Source organism: Pituophis catenifer, unplaced genomic scaffold (assembly GCF_029215685.1).
Source record: "Pituophis catenifer annectens isolate HBS135680 unplaced genomic scaffold, rPitCat1.0.hap2 SCAF_1, whole genome shotgun sequence".
Classification (NCBI taxonomy): Eukaryota; Metazoa; Chordata; class Lepidosauria; order Squamata; family Colubridae; genus Pituophis; species Pituophis catenifer.
In genome coordinates this window covers 13,357,876-13,378,233 of record NW_027256881.1, presented here as the reverse complement: position 1 = coordinate 13,378,233, position 20,358 = coordinate 13,357,876, and the positions used below count along the sequence as shown (strand labels likewise).

At 43.8% G+C, this 20,358-nt stretch overlaps 1 protein-coding gene across 1 annotated transcript in view; it reads left to right on the top strand.

The window, feature by feature from the left end:
• Positions 1 to 14,615, top strand: part of CLIP2 (CAP-Gly domain containing linker protein 2) — a 98,100-nt gene extending 83,485 nt beyond the window's left edge. Inside the window, exons 12-17 of the mRNA XM_070945659.1 lie at positions 1,208 to 1,291; positions 2,151 to 2,307; positions 3,099 to 3,258; positions 6,594 to 6,779; positions 9,483 to 9,545; positions 14,433 to 14,615. Coding sequence (XP_070801760.1) covers positions 1,208 to 1,291; positions 2,151 to 2,307; positions 3,099 to 3,258; positions 6,594 to 6,779; positions 9,483 to 9,545; positions 14,433 to 14,444 — 662 coding nt within the window. The 3' untranslated portion in view covers positions 14,445 to 14,615. The remainder of the gene's footprint in view (positions 1 to 1,207; positions 1,292 to 2,150; positions 2,308 to 3,098; positions 3,259 to 6,593; positions 6,780 to 9,482; positions 9,546 to 14,432) is intronic.
• Positions 14,616 to 20,358: the final 5,743 nt, after the last annotated feature.

Genomic DNA, 20,358 nt, shown 5'->3' with positions numbered 1-20,358 from the left:
AGATTGCACTTCCTCATTTAGGTGTGCAAGGTAACTGGTTTTGCATAATTCTTTTCTGTGAGGAGTAAAATGTTGAGGATAGTATGTGATACTCTGTAGGAAGCTGTTTGTTTTGCTTTTAGACTGAGGTATAGTTACTGTATGCCCATGATGGCGAACCTATGGCACGTATGCTGGAAGTGGCACCATTGCTCTTCTGGGTTCCGGCACACCGACCAGCTGGTCTTCACGTGGGCAGGAGTGCCGGAAACCCCAAGAGTAGCCACCCGATGGACATGTGCACACCGGGAAGATGATCTTCTGATTTCTGGCACATGCATGCGCACCGGCCAGCTGGTCTTCACACACGCATGCACGCCAGAAACCAGAAAACCAGATGGCCAGTTGGCAACTGCTTTTCTGGTTTTCTGGCGTGCGTGCGCGCACCCCCTTTTCAGCATTCGGTACCGAAAAGGTTTGCCAACACTGCTGTATGCTGTGATCATGCAAGGGATAATTTTCATTAAGGAATATACAGTACATTATTCCCAGCTATCTTGTATTATTATTTTATTTATTAAATTTTTATGCCACCCATCGGCCCTATAAGGCAACTCCGGGCAGTTTAGAGATTATAAGACTAATAGAAATATAATTAAAATACATTTATACAGATTAAAAATTAAAAATTATTTTTTAAAAAATAGAACTAAGAGATGGACAGCATAGGGATGAGGACTTATTACAACGTCAACTACCTCCAGAGGATGAGCTCCCTCTTGGGGCCTCAAACCAACTGGCAAAGCCAAGTTTTAATACCCTTCTGGAAGGCCAAAGGGGTAGGAGCAGTTCTCACCTTTGGTGATAAGAGTATTCCGCGGAGATAGAGCCAGAATGGAAAATGTTCTTTCCTTGACCCCGCGTGCCAGAATTCCTTAGCAGACGGGATCTGTAGCAGGCCTCTTCCACTGGCACAAGTAGGGCGGGCTACTACCTGGACACATGCCATATAGCGGGGTCCCCAACCGTGGCAACTTTAAGACTTGTGGACTTCAACAGCCATGCTGGCTGAGGAATTCTGGGGCTAATGAAAAAAAAAAATTCCCAAGCAGAGTTCCTTAGTTTGGCGTCTTCCTAAATATGTTGGACCTCTCTTTGCTTGGGTATGGGGTGAAGTGGAAGTTGGAGTTCAGAGTATTGTTTCCAGCACTTCCTTTTTCTTCTACAGATCTCCAGGACAAATTGAGTAAAAAGGACAAAGAGGTATCATCGCTTGTCTCCCAGACGGATACTCTAAGGGCCCAAGTAAGTGGTAAGTCTCATTGGTGGTCAATATGGAAGTATTTTGGTGGCGTGTACATAGGAAAGATTATGCAGTGTCAAAATTGCATTCCTTCAGAATAGAGATGATCTGATAAGAAAGAACATTAATGAAGAATTTCCTTACCTGTAAAAAAACGAGCAAATAGGGTGGAAAGGAAGGATAGACTAGGCTAAAATGTCAGTTCCGTAGGTGCAGCAATTTTTATCTTTTTGGGGAGAGGGGAGAATTTGTAATGGGTTGCATTTTAATTGGTGGAGCTGAAAAATAGAGCCTTGATAGTACAGTGGTCTACGCACCCTGTTATTAACACAGCTGCCTGCAATTTACTGCTGGTTCGAATCTCTCCAAGGCTCAAGGTTGACTCAGCCTTCCATCCTTTCTAAGGTAGGTGAAATGAGGACCCAGTTTGTGGGTGCAATAAGATGACTTTGTATAAATATACAAAAGTATGAAGGCTATTGCTTAACGCATTGTAAGCCGCCCTGAGTCTCCGGAGAAGGGCGGCATATAAATCAAATTTAAAAAAAAAAAAATTCACCTTCCCCTACTTAAGATGATTTGTTTGTGGTCAGATTTAGGTGCTATTGTGCCTCTGTTGTTAGAGAGGCAATTGCAGTAATTCATGATAACTTATTTGCCTCTGATCTGTTGGCAATGATGGCTAGAGCTTATGAGAGTTGTACTTCAGCAACATCTACAGTAGGAAGTCTCAAATTCTCCACTCCAGATGCATTAGCCCAACCTGGCTCGTGCAAAACGTCTTCCTCTTCCTACTTTGCCAAGGGCTCCAGTTCAGTTTATTCTATGTTTTTTGTTCCCCCATCTTCTCTTTCTTTCTGTTTGCCAGCACTGGAAAATAGATGCAAGAGCTCTGACAAAAAGGCGGATTCTTTGTTAAAAGAAAAGAAAAGGCTGGAAGCAGATCTAGAAACAATGTCAAGAAAAACCCACGATGCTTCTGGTCAGCTGGTTCTGATCAGCCAGGAGCTATTAAAAAAAGAAAGGTCAGTCTTCCTCTCCACCCAGAGACAGTATGACATATTTAGAGCATTCCAAAGAAACCTTGGCTTCTATGCAGAGTACTGACTCTGCTCGTTTTTATAGCTGGAAATGTCTACTATAAGACATTGGATGATTCTGAGATTTCCTGAATGGAGTAGCTTTTCAGCACCTTCCAGATAATATCACTTAGAATTTCCAACCTTTCCTTCCTTCCTTCCTTCCTTCCTTCCTTCCTTCCTTCCTTCCTTCTTTCCTTCCTTCCTTTCTCCCTTCCTTCCTGCTCTCTTGCTCCTTCCTCCCTCCCTCCCTTCCTTCCTCCCTTTCTCCCTTCCTTCCTTCCTTCCTTCCTTTTCCCTTGCAGGACCTTCTCCCAGTTGCTGCTTCAGTTATGGAACTGTCTTCTTAGATAATTGACTCCCAGGTTATTAATTTTTAGATGGCAACTATCAAATACAACTGTTGGGTTAGGTAATATCTCCTTATTGATGGAAGGCTTTTTAGCTGTCATATTGCACTTTTAAAAGCATAAATAAATTATACAGTTTTTGTAATCTCTTACTCCTAAAGGAGGCCAGAGTAGTATACAGAATGCACACACATACACGTATACATCCTACATGTTGAATGCTGACTCACTCACCAGCAGCTAGGAACAACTGAAAGCAATAAAATACATCAATAAAAACTAAAAGCAGTTCCAGTATTAGAATCAAATTTGTTAAGATATTTGATAGAGTCTCTCCCACAGGCAGCCTGAGATCTCTTTCTGATCTTCTCTCCACTCTTCCTGCAGAAGCTTGAACGAGCTGCGGGCGTTGCTAATGGAAGCCAACCGGCACTCGCCAGGCCCTGAGCGAGACTTAAGCCGCGAGGTGCACAAAGCCGAGTGGAGACTGAAGGAGCAGAAACTCAAAGATGACATCAAAGGACTGCGAGAAAAACTCAGCATCCTGGTGAGGACAGGGAGGGTGGAGAATTTAGGGCTGCTTAGCCCAGGTGATAGGCATTGTACGCGAAGCCTCAGCAAGGCAGTTTTGTCTTGATTTTGTCTTCCACGTTGTGGAAGAAATATGATTCAACTCATCATAGCGGAATAATTGCATGAATTACCATGTTTCCCCGAAAATAAGACCGTGTCTTACATTTTTTGCCACCAAAAAAGACACCAGGTCTTATTTGGGGGGGATGTCATCCACTGACTCACCTCACTTGCGCGCGTAGCCCCTGGCCTCCTTTTCGCTGTCAGAGGCCTTCCGGAACTACTTCTGCGGCCAGCAAGGCTTTCTGAAGGCCTCTGTGCAGTTGATAACAGAGCTCCGGATCGATCTGGAGCTCTGTTATCAGCTGCAGAGGCCTTCAGGAAAGCCTTGCTGGCAGCAAAAGAAATGGACCGTCAAGGCAGGTGTCAGGGTGTGCGAGGCCTGGTGCACCAAAGGTAAGTAGTAGCTCCCTCCACCACATCCTCACCCTAGTTTAATTTTTACCCGTGCACCCTGGAGTGGGCAGAGTCTTAATTAGGGCTTATTTGGGGGGTAGGGCTTATTTTGGGCACACATGTAAAAATCAAGCTAGGACTTACTTTCGGGTTAGGTCGTATTCTCGGGGAAACACGATACTTTGTAGAGATCACTTCTGGACTTTCCTCAGACTTTCCAATACAGGTAATCCTCAACTTGCAACCATTCACTTAGCAACATTTTTGAAATCACAACAACCCTGAAAAAAGTGACTTACAACCAATCCTCACACGACCACTATAGCATCCCCATGGTCATATAATCAGAATTTGTGTGCTTGGCAACCGGCATGTATTTATGACATTTATGACAATTATAACATCCCAACGTCATGCAGTTACCATTTGGGACTCTCCCAGTTGGCTTCCAACAGACAAAGTCAATGGGGGAAGCTGGTGTCACTTTACAACCATGTGATTCTCTTAACAACTGCAATGATTCACTTAAGAACCGTGGCAAAAAAAGGTAAAATCCGGCACGATTTGTTCAACAGCTGCCTTGCTTAGCAGCAGAAATTCTGGTCCCTACTGTAGTCGTAAATTGAGAACAGGATTACCTGTAGGTGGAACAGGATTCTATGCACACAATGTGTATGTTCAAAGCCTCTTTTGTCAACTGGCTGTGCAGAGAGGGCCACACAAGTGATGGAAAGTTGTGCAGCATCTTCAGAAGCAGGAGGCCTCATTGCTTTAGGAAGCAGTGCTGAAGGACTGTTTGATTTGATGCTTTTCAGTATAAACCATTTTTATAACCAAGTCTCATCTTAATGTCCATATCAGTAGCTGAGATCATAAAGCGCTCCCTTAATGGACTTAGGTTTCTGTCTGAGCAAAAAAAATTCCATTCTAGTGGAACTTCCAAAGAATTCCATTCTAGCAGTGCTAATGGGATTCCACATGAGCTTAAACCACATCCAGGACATTGGGAATCACTTCGTGTTTCAGAAGACGTAGAGTAGAGTAGAGTAGAGTAGAGTAGAGTAGAGTAGAGTAGAGTAGAGTAGAGTAGAATTGAATTGAATTGAATTGAATTGAATTGAATTGAATTGAATTGAATTGAATTGAATTGAATTGAATTCTTTATTGGCCAAGTGTGATTGGACACACAAGGAATTTGTCTTCGGTGCATATGCTCTCAGTGTACATTAAAAGAGAAGATACATTCGTCAAGAATCATAAGGTACAACACTTAATGATAGTCATAGCAATAAGCAATCAAATCATAAACAGTCAATATAAATCGTAAGGATACCAGCAACAAGGTTACAGTCATACAGTCATAAGTGGGAGGAGGTGGGTGATAGGAACAATGAGAAGATTAATAGTAATGCAGACTTAGTGAATAGTTTGACAGTATTGAGGGAATTATTTGTTTAGCAGAGTGATGGCGTTTGGGGAAAAACTGTTCTTGTGTCTAGTTGTTCTGGTGTGCAGTGCTCTATAGCCTCGTTTTGAGGGTAGGAGTTGAAACAGTTTATGTCCAGGATGCAAGGGGTCTGTAAATATTTTCACAGCCCTCTTTTTGACTGTGCAGTATACAGATCCTCAATGGAAGGCAGATTGGTAGTAATTGTTTTTTCTGCAGGTCTGATTATCCTCTGAAGTCTGTGTCTGTCTTGTTGGGTTGATGACAGACTCAATAAATTGAAAACAGATTAGCACGATTTGGAGGAAGAATAGAATGAAAAGTTTGCTTACCCCTGCAAAGGAGTTCCACTGAGCCTTGAATCCATAGGTTTTCTCCTAAATTCTCTTTCCACGTAGGTAGGAGAAGTCTTCAGCAGATTTCCCATTTAACTCAGTTTATCAGATTAGAAATCATGGATTCATAACTCCAGTTCATTTGTAAGCCATCTTCAGAAACTTGCTTGAATTTGCTTCTCACATTTAAATATTCATGGATTGAATGACCCAGCAAATCACATTCTCTTCAGTTAGGCAAGATTGCTTTAGACATTTCAAAGCATTTTTTTTTTTTTTGTGAATTGTCACTAATTTGAATGATAATTCTGAGAGGTCATACCATATGATTCCTTTTGAATACTTTTTGATTCCTTTTCTCTGTGCATTTGGGGGTTCATTAAAATTTATTCTGTACTGCTTTAGAAGGTATGCATAGATCACATAGCTTTAGCCTTTAAGACTGGACATTTCAGCAGGTAATTAAAATGTTTTTATGGGCTGAGAAAGCACTTTGACCTTGAAGCAGTTTATGGTGTGAGGAAGTGAAGGATGTTTTATTTCTTGCTTTTTGCAAGGGTTAGCCAACTACAACCCTGTGCCACTATTATCTTTATCATTCTCAATTTCTACATAAGAAAGATGCTCCCTTTATGGACTTAAGAGAAGCTTCATTAAACCATGTAACGAATTCTTGATAGGGAGACCCAGAATTCAATCACTAAGCCAGGGGTGGGGAACGATGGCTCTTTTATGACTGGTGGACTTCAACTCCCAGAATTCCTGAGCCAGCAGAATTTAACTCCCAGAATTCTGGGAGTTAAAGTCCACCATTCATAAAGGGGCCATCATTCTCCATCTCTGTGTCTAAACTGTGCCTTTTAATATTATTATTAAATATTATTATTAAATTATTATTTAATGTAATTATAATATTAATATTTTATTATTAATATTATTCAAAAGATCTCCTACCTTTTCTTCCCCTTCCCCCTTTTGGATGCTTGCTTTAATACTTTTGTCCTGATTTTCTATAAATGAATACAGCAGTTAGTTCTCTAATTCCCTATTTTTTTAAAATTAAATATCCAGGACAAAGAAAAAGCCGTCGCGGATCAGCGGCGGTATTCCCTTATTGATCCTTCTTCAGAGACAGAGATCCTCCGGTTGCAACACCGGCTGGTCAGCACCGAGGACGTCCTGAGGAACGCCTTGGAGCAGGGCCAGCAAATGGAAAAACTGATGGAAGCTATGCGCAGCTGCTCTGAAAAAGCACAGGTCAGTCTTTCATGGCCATATCTGGACTGGGCCTGGTTAAGGAGGTTGGATGTGCATCCTTTACTTGCTGTTAAAAGAAACTAAGAACTGAATGTCAACTCGCAAAGCATCCCTGGCCTGCTCTCGAGTTGCCATAGGTAAGGGGGATGGGAAAACGAACTTCATAGCTGCATCAATGAGCTGGTATCTCAGTCAAAACGAAGCACATTCCAACTGATAAGCTGAGGTCATCTCCACGGAAACCCACAGTGGCCGGAGGGGAGTGATCTCTACAACCCATGAAATTGCTTCGTTGGAGAATGTGACTGATGACACACCTTGGGGGGAGGGGGGAAACAGGGTCAGAGCTGGGACGTAAATTAAGTGACGGCAGAGTTGGCTTCATTTGGTCCGTGCTGACAAACTCCTAATAAATAACTGGATTTCTTTTGAAGCCTGGCGTGAGGCTCATGATTTAATTAGGGCATTGGTTTGAACTCTGACATTGGATTTATCCTGTTCCTATTCTCCTATTTATCCTATTCTCAACCCCTGCAATGAGAGATCATGCAGTATTGTCTTGTTTACACATTCACAAATAGGGGCCATTCCCTATAGGGTCCCTATAGAGGGGCCATTCCTTAGCTCTAATCTGTGGCTAGCAGGATGTGCAATTCTATTTCTAAATTTTATTCTTTATTTATTTACCTTATATCCCACCTTTATTATTTTTATAAACAATTCAAAGCAGTGAACATACAGATAGTCCTTGACTTATAACCATTTGTTTGGTGTGTATTCGAAGTTACAATGGCATTGAAAAAGGTGACATGACCTGCTTTCACACCTAAGGCCATTGCCGCATCCCCATGGTCATGTCATCAAAATGGGATGCTTGGCGACTGGCATATATTTTTGATGGTTGCAGTTTCCCAAGGTCATGTGATCACCTTGTCAAGGTTCCAACTGATGAACCCAACCAAACAACCACAGTCAAGATGAACTGATCTTGCAAAACTTTATTGTGTACAACATTTTGGCACAGATTAAGGCAAAAACAGCCCTAGCTAATTCTCGTGCAATCCTGTATAATTATAAACTTCTCCCTCCCCTTATTAGTGCAGGTCACATTGTCCAATTACTGTATTTTTTGGAGTATAAGACGCACCTTTTTCCCCCCTAAAAGGGGGTGAAAATTTAGGTGCATCTTATTCACCGAATGTAGCTACTGGCCCCCACCCTTTGGTCTCTGCCTCGCAGCAGTTACCTCCTTGCAAGCAAACAACAAGAAAAAACAGCTCCTTTCAGCTTCAGCACAGCCTAATTATCACAAGTTGATTGGATCGGCCTCCCGACTGTCAGCTGATTTGCTCTCAGCTGTTTTGCTCTGCTGCTTGCTACAAGGAAGAAAATTGCTGGAGCAGATTTTTCCCTCCTTGTGCTAATCAAGCTATGCTGAAAACGAAACTGAAAGTAAAGCAGGCTGTTTGCTGTTTGCTGCAATGAGGCAAAATTGCTGAGAGGCAGAGGCAGATTTCTTTTTCTTCTTTTCTTCATCAAAAAAGGTAGGTGCGTCTTATATGCTGAAAAATACGGTAAATGTTGTTGAATTGTTATGAGAAAGTGTTTCTAAGGATTTTTAGCCACCTGCTGAAGTGTCCTTGGCTCTCACAGTTTGTCTTCTTGATGTCTGGAGCCTACCTTCAATTTCCTCCTTCCCTTCTCCCTTAGTTTATTGGCAAGCTGAGAAGCGATAAGAGTTGCAACAACATAAGTGTGCTTCGAAGTTGACACACCTTTTGCGACTTTCTGACAAGGAAAATCAATGAGGAAGCTAAATTCACTTAACAACTGCGTTACTAACTTAACTGCAGTGATTCACTCAACGACTGTGGCAACAAAAGTCATAAAATGGGGCAAAACTGACTTAACTGTCTTGCTTAGCAACAAAAATTTTGGGCTCAAATAAGTCGAGGAGCATCTATACCTAATACTCTTTCCTTGTTGGAAAGCAACCATCCCAATCGGGAGGAGGCCTCAAGTGGGGTATTAGTCTGGACTCATTAAGTAAACACAAGAGGACAAGGCCTAATCTTCCTGAAAGCCTGTGAGCCTTAACTAGTCTTTCCCAGGCAAAAACTGCCAATTTGGGGAGATTCCTGTGAAATAGGCATAGAACAATAAAGTTTGGTTGTTCGTGCCTGATATTATTCCTCCTCCTTGTGTTTTCCCCACAAGAATCCTGTGAGGTGGGTTGGACTGGCCCAAAGTCTCCCACCTGGCTTTCATACCCAAGGTGGGAATAGAACTCAAGGTCATAAAATGAAGCACAACTCACTTAAGACCTGTCTTGCTTAGCAGTGGAAGTTTTGGACTCAGTTGTGCTTATAAATTGAAGATCAACTATTTTCCTGCAGTCAGTGAACTACTGAACCTGGATATAATTTGACACGCAAATGATTGAAATTTCATGGATGTATTATTGTTATTTTAGCTGAGCCTCTAGTTATGCAGAAAGGAGATTAATATGGAAATATGTTTCAGTTTATACTTTAATAAAACATCATCGCTTTTTATTGATTTTCTTTTCCCTAATGTCTCACATTTCTTCTTTATATCACATAAAACTGTTCATTTTTAATGGAATTCTATCTCTTTTTAATGCATCATCCAAGTGTGTGAGTTCATAAATCATTTATGACCAAAGCTCTTTTAAAATTTTAGACTATTGGAAACTCTGGATCTGCTAATGGAGTCCATCAGCAGGAAAAGTCTCACAAACAGGAGGTTGGTGAATTCTAAATATCTTTCATGTAAGAATTTCTCCAGTTATGACTTTACTCCTGAAATTTAGATAACCAGATGCTTTATCTGCTTATTGTGTAAGGTAGGGTGCAATTAGATGTTACAGTTTCGAGTATCTTTAATATTAATTACTTTCTTCCCCAAACTGAAATAGATTTACTCTGCTTAAAAACACCCCCTACAATTGTCCATTTTTTCCCCAGATGATAAAAGATGATCATATCAGTTATGCAGCAAATGTCCATAAATGACTTTTTTTTAAAAGTTCATTTTTTTAAAGCTCTTTGCTTTCTGAGAGATCTCTTTCTGAGATCTCACAGATATGTTGGTCTAAGCCAGTGTTTCTCAACCTTGGTAACTTGAAGATGGGTGGACTTCAACTCCCAGAATCCCCCAGCCAGCAGCGCTGGCTGGGGGATTCTAGGAGTTGAAGTCCACCCATCTTCAAGCTACCAAGGTTGAGAAACACTGGTCTAAGCCATTCAAAGGCTGAACCAGGAAGAGGGCTAGTTGATTGTGGTGATCTTTGGCCTTTCAAGACAATTAAGATGTTATAATTTTGGACTGCCTCTGGAACCTCACCAATGTTACTTGGGTAGCAGGCAAAGGATGAGCCATCACAAGCTTTAGAAGAGAAAATTTGTAGCTCAGGATTGAACTGTGGGATCCTTAGTGCTCTCTGACCTCGGTGGTTTTCTTGCAGACGTTTCATTACCAAACTAGATAACATCATCAGTGCTGGCATTGATGGAGGACACCCCTCCCCCATATCGTTCGCTTAACAACTGTTGATTCATTTACTGACCATAGTGATTCATTTAACAACTGTCATAAAAAAAATCGTAAATTTGAGTCCATAATTTGATGACCCTCTTTATGGCCAATCACAATTACGATCGTAATGGGCAGGGTCTTACTGTCATAAGTTAAGGACCACTTGTATTTAATCATGAGAGCAATTATCAGATTCCTAATCTGGTCTCAGCGGCTAAAACGCTGAGCTTGTCGATTGAAAGGTCGGCAGTTCAGCAGTTCGAATCCCTAGTGCCGCATCACGGGGTGAGCTCCCATTAGGGAGACGGAGGAGGGAGACGGAGGGAGACGGAGCCAACTAGATGGTTCCGTCCCAGGCGCCTGATGGAACCCGAAAGGTTCCTGACGGAGCTTGGGCCGTGTCCTGAGACCCTAACACACGACTCGACTGAAGAGCTGGTGGCCGCCTGGGAAAGGGCGGCCGCTGGAGCTTTGGACCGCGTCGTGCCTTTGCGGCCTCTGACCCGATGCCGATCTCAACTGGCTCCTTGGTTTTCTGAGGAGCTGAGAGAGATGAAGCGTCGGAAAAGACGCCTAGAGAGCATTTGGAGGACTAGCCAATCCGATTCCGACCGGACACAGGTGAGGTCTTATATCAAGACCTACCTAGTGGCGATAAAAGCGGCAAAGTCTAACCACTTTTCCGCTCTTATCGCATCTGCAGAGAACCGCCCAGCCGCCTTGTTTAGGGTGACCCACTCCCTCCTCCGGGGGGGAGTGCGGGAAGATCCCTTGCAGGGTCGCGCTGAGGATTTTGTGCAATTCCTGCACGATAAAGTCGCTCGGATTCGGGATGGCTTGGACTCCGACTGGATGAGTCCACGGGAGGAGACGAGGGCAGGTCTTGAGAATGTTACCTGGGAGGAGTTTGATCCTGTGACTCCCGAGGATGTGGACAGGGTTCTGGGTAAGATTAGTGCCGCCACGTGTTTATTGGACCCGTGTCCCTCCTGGTTGGTGCTGGCCTCCCGGGAGGTTACACGAGGCTGGCTCCAGGGGATTATAAGTGCTTCTCTGAGTGAGGGTGCCTTTCCTGCCGCCTTGAAAGAGGCGGTAGTGAGGCCCCTCCTCAAGAAGCCTTCCCTGGACCCGGCTGAATTAGCCAACTATCGTCCAGTCTCCAACCTTCGTTTTGTGGCGAAGGTTGTTGAGAGCGTGGTGGCACGACAACTTCCCCGGCACCTGGATGAAGCTATCTATCTAGACCCGTACCAGTCGGGCTTCAGGCAGGGGTACAGCACTGAAACGGCATTGGTCGCGTTGGTGGATGATCTCTGGAGGGCTCGGGACAGGGGCTGCTCCTCTGTCCTAGTCCTATTAGACCTCTCGGCGGCTTTTGATACCATCGACCATGGTATCATGCTGCAGCGGTTGAGGGGGTTAGGAATAGGGGGCACCGTTTTGCGGTGGTTCTCCTCCTTCCTCTCCGACCGCTCGCAGTTTGTGTTGGCAGGGGGACAGAGGTCGACCTCGAGGCATCTCGCATGGGGAGTGCCACAAGGGTCGGTCCTCTCGCCTCTCCTGTTCAACATTTATGTGAAGCCCCTGGGTGAGATCATCCGTGGTTTCGGGGTGAAGTGTCATCTGTACGCTGACGATACTCAGCTGTACATCTCCACCCCAGACCACCCCAACGATGCCCTTGATGTGATGTCCCGCTGCCTGGAGGCCGTGCGGGCCTGGATGGGGAGGAACAGGCTCAGACTCAACCCCTCCAAGACCGAGTGGCTGTGGCTTCCGGCGCCCCGATATGGTCAGCAGGTGCCATCGCTGACTATTGGGGGTGAATCTTTGCCCCCCACAGAGAGGGCTCGCAATCTGGGTGTCCTCCTGGACGCACGGCTGTCTTTAGAAGAGCATATGACGGCCGTGGCCAGGGGGGCCTTTTATCAGGTTCGCCTGATTCGCCAGTTGCAGCCCTTTCTGGATCGGGACGCCTTGCGCACGGTCACTCACGCCCTTGTCACCTCCCGGTTGATCTATTGTAATGCTCTCTACATGGGGCTCCCCTTGAAGAGCACTCGGAGGCTCCAACTGGTCCAGAATGCGGCCGCGCGGGTGGTTATGGGTGCAACCCGTTGTGCCCATGTGACACCCCTCCTGCGCGAGCTGCACTGGCTCCCAGTGGTCTTCCGGGTGCGATTCAAGGTGTTGGTTACCACCTTTAAAGCGCTCCATGGCATAGGACCCGGGTACCTTCGAGACCGACTTCTGCCACCAATAGCCTCCCACCGACCAGTTCGCTCCCACAGAGAGGGTCTCCTCCGGGTGCCATCAGCCAAGTTATGTCGGCTGGCGACACCCAGGGGGAGGGCCTTCTCTGTGGGAGCTCCAGCCCTGTGGAATGAATTGCCCCCCGAAATACGAAAGATTTCCGACCTCCGGGTGTTTCGCTGCGCTCTGAAGACCCTGTTGTTCCGCCAGGCAGGGCTATTAACATAATGTTTTAAATTGGGGTATTTTAAATTTCTGGGATTTTAATTGGAGCCTAATTATTTAATGATTTTAAATTTTAATTGTTGTCGTGTTTTTTGTGTTTTTAAATAGGCTGTACACCGCCCTGAGTCCTTCGGGAGAAGGGCGGTATAGAAATAAAATTATTATTATTATTATTATTATTATTATTATTACTTATCTCAGCTTCTGCCAACTTAGCAGTTCAAAAGCATGTAAAAAATGCAAGTAGAAAAATAGGGACCACCTTTGGTGGGAAGGTAATAGCGTTCCGTGTGCCTTTATTTATTTATTTATTAAATTTATATACCGCCCTATTCCTAAGGGACTCAGGGCGATGAACAGCGAACGATAAAAATACATGTAATACAAATGTTAATAAAAAAAAAACCAATTAAAATATACTAAACACTCTGGTCCTAGATAATTCAAGACATCCCAGTTTAAAATAAAATCAAAAAGCAATATAAAGGGAAAGTTAGGCCAGACCGGCCTGCTGAAACAGGAATGTTTTGAGGGCATGGCGGAAAGTGCGCAGATCCGGAATCTTCTGTATCTCTGGGGGGAGCTCGTTCCAGATGGTGGGTGCCCTCACAGAAAAGGCTCTCCCCCTGGGGGCCGCCAGTCGACATTGTTTGGCTGACGGCACCCTGAGAAGCCCCTCTCTATGGGAGCGTACTGGGCGGTGAGAGGCTATTGGTGGCAGAAGGCGGTCTCGTAAGTACCCCGGTCCTAAGCCATGGAGCGCTCTAAAGATGGTAACTAAGACCTTGAAGCGCACCCGGAAGACCACAGGGAGCCAGTGCAGCTCGCGCAGGAGGGGAGCCACATGGGAGCGCCATGCTGCTCCCATAACTACCCGCGCGACCGCATTCTGGACCAGCTGGAGCCTCCGGGTGCTCCTCAAGGGGAGCCCCATGTAGAGAGCATTACAGTAGTCCAGGCGTGAAGTGACGAGGGCATGAGTGACCGTTTTTAACGAGTCCCGATCCAGAAAGGGACGCAACTGGCGAATCAGGCGAACCTGATAAAAAGACCTCCCGGCCACAGCCGTCAAGTGTTCTTCTAAAGACAGCCATGAGTCCAAGAGGACGCCTAAGTTGCGAACCCTCTCCGTGGGGGGCAATGACTCACTCCCAATAGTCAGTGATGGCACCAATTGACTATATCGGGACGTCGGAAACCACAGCCACTCGGTCTTGGATGGGTTGAGCCTGAGTCTGTTCCTCCCCATCCAGATCCGTACAGCCTCCAGGCACTGGGACATCACTTTAAGGGCATCATTGGGGTGGTCCGGGGTGGAGATGTATAGCTGAGTATCATCAGCATACTGATGATACTTCACCCCAAAACCATGGATGATCTCACCCAGCGGCTTTGATGTTTTATCATGCCGGCCACATGATCACGGAGACGTCTTTGGACAGAGCTGGCTCTTCAGCTTTGAAACGGAGATGAGCACTGCCCCCTAGAGTTGGGAAGGACTAGCACATATGTTTGGGGAGAACCTTTACCTTTTAGTATGGAACCTAATTTCATTAGTGGTCTTCAAAAAAACAAATTGGGATCTCCTTTACCTTAATCTGGTCTCTTGTATTACAGGAGAAACACTGATGGAAAAGAAGGAAGGAAGAGGGGAAAGGAATATGGAAATCATTGGATCTGTTGTTGAGAAGAGGAAAACTTGGAGATGCCTCCCCCAAGCACCACCAAAAATATTTCCACTCTATGAACCAAGTGGAAGTCAAGAAGGAGGGTTCCTCCCCGGTGATTTCTTTAGTTCTATGGTTGGGTCCAGTTCCTCCAAAGATGCGGTACAGCGGTTGTGCCTGTGGCTGAATTTCTCCTTTGGCATGACTGCAGCCTTTGGCAGTCATTTTTATTGGCGTGGTGTATATCATGTCAGGTTTTTTGGGAGGTACTTCCTGCTGCGCCGGCGAGATACCTCATTTCAGTGGCTTTTGAAAGACATTGGAGATTTTTCTAAGAGACGTTCCCCTTGAATACTTGCTTAAGTAGCTAATAATTTGCACATAGCATTCAGATTTCCCCTTCCAGAGCCGCCGGATGGACCCAGGTTACAGGTCTGCAAAAGAGCTAAGATCGAGCGCCACTGACCCTAGGGAACAACCCAATATCTGTTTGAAAAGAATCTCTGCCCTCTACCTAAAAAAAAACAACCTGTTTTGAGGTGTCAGAAATATAGAGACTTTGCTTAAACCTAATGATATAACATGGGATATGCCTTTTGGGGTGGACCTTCTCTAACTTATTTTAACTTCAGTAATTATCAAGTCATTGGTGATTTTAGAGTTTTTGAGCCAATGGTGGACTTCCAAGCTGGTGCCCATATAGTTACATCTCTCATCTGTTCAGAGATACATCTTCTTTAAGCCAATGATAAACCCTTGAAACGAAAGTTGTGATTGACCTAGAGATCTAATCAGCAACTCTCCGGAAGGAGCTGAGATGTCCTTGTTTTGAGGGTGGAGGGGTGTGGTATTATTTCTTTCTTTCTCTGACTTATTACATTTGAAATTCTGAAACATTTTCCCAATATCCTAAGGGTTCTTTTCTTTTCTTTTTTAAACAACTTAGGCCCCGTTTATACACGCAGCAGAATTACAAGATTAAGCCCTTTTCACCCAAGATAGATGCCTTTCAAGTGTTTTGGATTTCACCTTCCAATCATTAAGACGGAACTGCAAATAATGGATAAGGGGAAATCCAAAATAGACGGAATATAGGTTGCCTGCCTCTGTGCTTCTGTTTTGCACAGATTGGTCTGTTTGTATGTTGTTCTACCACTGCAAATAACAAGGAGAGTAGCTTGTTTGAGGTGGCAAGGAAAGAAAGTAGCTTGTTTGGGGTGAAGGCCAGAAGAATTCAAACCTAACCTTTGGAGCACAAATGCTTTGCAGCCTGTGGCAGTAATCTTCAGATAGTATTCTTCTCCCTTGGTTTTCTTGCATGTATAAATTTGAGACCCAGATGAATTTCCAGATGAGAAGATGTCTTAAGTGTTTAAATATGAATGATTGGAGCAAGAATGTCCACTTGTGTGTTTGTATGGTTTTTCTCTTTTTTTTTTCCTGCTAGTGGTAAGCAGATTTGAGAGGGAATGAGTGTCTGTGAGTGTTGTCTTACAAAATGCCTTCTTTTGTAAACATCCTTTGTTAAAAGAAGCTGTCTAGAAATTGGTGCTAAATAGAGAGAACCTAAGAAGTGGTCCAGAGGAAGAGGCCTCCAAAAAAAAGTCTACTTTTCACCCCGCCCCCCCCTCCCAGGGTGAGCATTCTTTCTGTTCATTCTCCCAATATTACATTGTGGTTTTCCCCATCCCACCACCACTATGGGATTTGAGGATTCCAGAGGAACAAAAGTCCCCATTGTTGTCAGTTCTAGTAACCATCCGAAGCAAGATCGCATTACTGCTATTCTCATCAAACACGGAGATGCCAGCTGAAAAGAACAAAGTAAATAATAGTCCGGACGGCTGTCTGGCGTTCAGAAAGTATCCTACAGGTTGAATTGATGCTAGTCCACTGGCATAGTTTCAAATAGTGTTACGGAAACAGAAATCCTTTGAATGAGGGTGCTGGAATTTGGAAACAAAGAGCTTATAATGCTAAACCTACATGTTCGTTCTTTCTGTAATCCTAACCATGTAACCCCAGTTCTGTGCTCTCAAGGATAAAATCCCAGGGCACCAAAGATCCAAACAGCTGAACCTTGGAACAACTGAGCTGCCTGTTCCAATGAGATACGGAATCCAGTTGGACCCTTTCTTTGGTATTTAGACCCGATTACCCCATTACTTCTTTATGCCTCTTAGGCTCTGCTTTTTTCCTTGAGAGGGTTGAATTAAGAACCAGGATCCTATCTTGGAGCTTCACATTTGGTGTCTTCTCCATTAAGTTATCTGTTGAAGAGAACTGGTGATGGAAAATGTAGGGTTCTGACTGAAAAATTATCTCTATGGGCTCTGATCAGGCATGTTAAGGTTGCGAATGTGGTTTTTGCTGCTTTTTCTTTTAAGGCAGCCAACTAATTCTCATTGAAAACTGCTACCTAGGAGGAAGTGCCATGTCAGCTTCATGTATTTTATGATCCTTCAAAAGGCCTTGGACTCTACTTTCATAGTGACGGATTTGCCAGTATGTACAGTAAACTTTCACACACTGACGTCCTCTGGTTTTATTGGGATCTCCAAGCCCACATAAAGATGTCTAGCTTTTGACTATGCTAGCTTACTCTGGAAATTGGAGTCCCAAGACGTATGGAAGTCATCAGGATGAGGAAAGTTGATTTACAGTATTAAGGATAATAAGTTACCCATTTGTCTTCATATACCTCTATTTTTCTTCAACTCTTTGCCATTTTTCTATATTCCTTTATTGATTTTTATCACCTGAAATGTTGCTGCTTAATCTTTTTTTTTCCCCTGCAAAAAATGGGCAGTGCAAATAATGATGGTGGCATTTTCTAATCAAGTTGTTTCTCTTCTGTGTTCTGTTTTGATGGACAGGAATTGGAGCAAGCTGACAAGAAAAATAATATTTTGGAGGAATTCTAATGAGATGCTTTTAGTGTGATAATTCTCAACACAGGTTGTTGGTTTTTTTTGCTTTGATAAATTATGTCTATTTGTGGATGAACCAAAAAATCAACACTTCTACAAATCTTTACCATCTCTTTCTTTTCCTGATACTGTTTTATCATGCCATTAATTAAAGTTACTTTTTGGGAACTGAATTGCAGAGATGGCCAGTAAGAAGCCAGGATCTTGGAAATATAAATGAATTGTCTGTTAATGCAAAGTTTTGCTCCTGCTTGGCTAATTCTATACTTGTGAACAGCTTAACTAACCAGAAATAGAAAACATACCTTGATGTCTGAGTATGGAATCCTGGTTTATTCTACAGCTAAACAAGGGATTGGTTTTGGTTTATGAACACTGGCTGTATGAGAGGCAGTTAACAAAGAATCCAGGTTCCAATGACAAATGTGTTTTCATGGGCCAACAGGCAACAAAAAATGGGAATTTGTACTTGGCATACTATTCATTTGCTATTAGCCAGGATTCATCAGAATTCCAGTTTACTTTTGTATGCAAACACTGTCTTTGAAAGAAGAGTGTCAATTAACTTCTTTATTTTCCACCTTCTGATAGAGAGCTGGGATTATTCGAGTCCTTTCCAGACGCTTGTTTGTTTTATTTATTCACCTAATGGCAAAATTTGTCCATTATGACCCTTAAAAAATGTACTAGTAGTTTATCTGCACAGGATTGCAAGCCAAAGTAATTGTGCTATATTACAAGCAAGAGGCTAATCCATCCTACCATTTTCATCAGGAGGAAAAAGAGAGATGGAAAGCAAAATTCAACAACAACAAAAATGTTATAAAAGCGCTAACATTCCAGGTTTATTTTCCAGCTCTTCTGACTTTAAGCAACAGAAGGGTTAGTGGGACACTTAGTGAAAATATGAACTTGTAGCATTGCTGTGTGGTAGATGAGTGGGATAGGTCTATGACAGTTTGCCACAGCCAAATCGTTGCAGCCAAATCGTTGCAGCCAACTCGCCGCGGGACAAGAGTTACACTATTATAAATGGTGAAATAGAATCATTAAAGAAAGGATGCAGAAGGAGGGACAGAATGAAATGTGAATGACAAAACATAAAATATTTTTAAATTTATTTTCAGTCATTAAATTGAATTGCTAAATTGTCCCGTGGCGAGTTGGCAGCAGCGAGTTGTCCCATTCCGGAGTGGGACTGCCAAAAATGCAGAAGGTTGGTTTTTTTTTTCCCCTGTAGGAAACAGCAACTTTGTAAAATTTTAGCAGCATGGTTGAGAATCTTGTGCCTCCTTTTGAAACAGAAGTGCAGATGTATTCTTCTATATCCTGTGCACCAGGGGTGGTATTCACTTACCTTTGCTACCGGTTGACAAATGTGAGCGCACGCACCACTCCACCCATGTGCAGAGCCTTTTGCGCATGTGCAAAGCATAAAAAATGGGACGCGATGATGTCCAGGCGGGTGGGCGGAGCCTTCCACAGCGGCTGCTACCGGTTCGCCCGAACCAGATAGAACTAGCTGAATACCAACCACCACTGCTGTGCACATTAGATTCTCAAACTTGATGCTTTCCAGACTTACCAGTCTCTAATTCTCAATATAACATGCTGAGAATTTTGTTATAGTCCAATACATCTAGAGCCGTGATGGTGAACCTATGGCACACGTGCCACAGGTGGCACGTGGAGCCATATCGGTGGGCACATGAGCTCAGCTCCGGCGCGCATGCGTGCGCCAGGCAGCTGATTTTGGGGCTTTCTGGGTCCACCGGAAATCAGCAAATTCTGGCCTCCAGAGGGCCTCTGAGGAGGGTGGGAAAGGCCGTTTTCGCCCTCCCCAGACTCCTAGAAAGGCTCTGGAGCCTGGGGAGAGCAAAAAACAGGCCTACCAGGCCCACCGTGCCACGACATACCAAAAGCGGGTGGAGCATGGGGGGGTTATACGCGCATGCACGAGGGGGCAGGGCACATAGAATTATGGGTGGGCACATACACGCCCAACCTCCCCTCGCGCTCCACCCGCTTTTGGCATGCAATGGCAAAAAGGTTAGCCATCACTGATCTAGAGGGTAGCAAATTTGGGGATACTGCATTTTGCTATGGTTGACAATTCTATGGGCAATACTGTGCTGCTGCCTGACTCCCAGTCAAGCTATTCTCCAAAGCACCTGAAAGCAGAAGAAGCATTGGATGGAAACTAATCAAGGAGAGAAGCAACTTAGAACTAAGGAGAAATTTCTTGGCAATTAAAACAATTAATCAGTGGAACCACTTGGCTCCAGAAGTTGTGAGTGCTCCAACACTGGAGGTTTTTAAGAAGAGATTGGAGAACCATTTGTCTGAAATAGTATAGGCCAGGGTTTCCTGCCTGAGCAGGGGATTGGACTAGAAGACCTCCAAGGTCCCTTCCAACTCTGTTGTTCCTCTTTGTGTTTCAAATAAATATACACATAGCCATTTCACGGGAAGTCAAAATCCAACTCCAGTGCAGCTATCGATGGAGAGCATTCAGCATTTATTCTTTGAAGAGATATATTAATCCACTAATCCTGCCAGTCCATTTTATCAGGTTCCTGAACAGGAAGAGAATCCAGTCAAAACTAAGTATAATAATAATAATAATAATAAAAATGGATAACTTTTTACCCATGTGGTACGTATCCTAATTTTGTAGTTTTAGACACTTTTTTGGCTATCAAATTTTGTTAGACGAAGAAAATTGATTTGACAGCGAATGTCTATTTTATTATCGCCTTTTTTCTGTTCGTTTCCTCTGTACAAAAAAGCTTAAGCAGATGGGAGTCAAAGTGTAACTACTTCTACAGATTATGTATTCGTGTATTACAGGCCCCGAGACTGGCTTTCTATAGTGTGATGAACTCATACTAAACCAATAAAAATTGTGGCAGAAGAGAAGTTGCCTCTTGTCCCTCTCCTTCATGA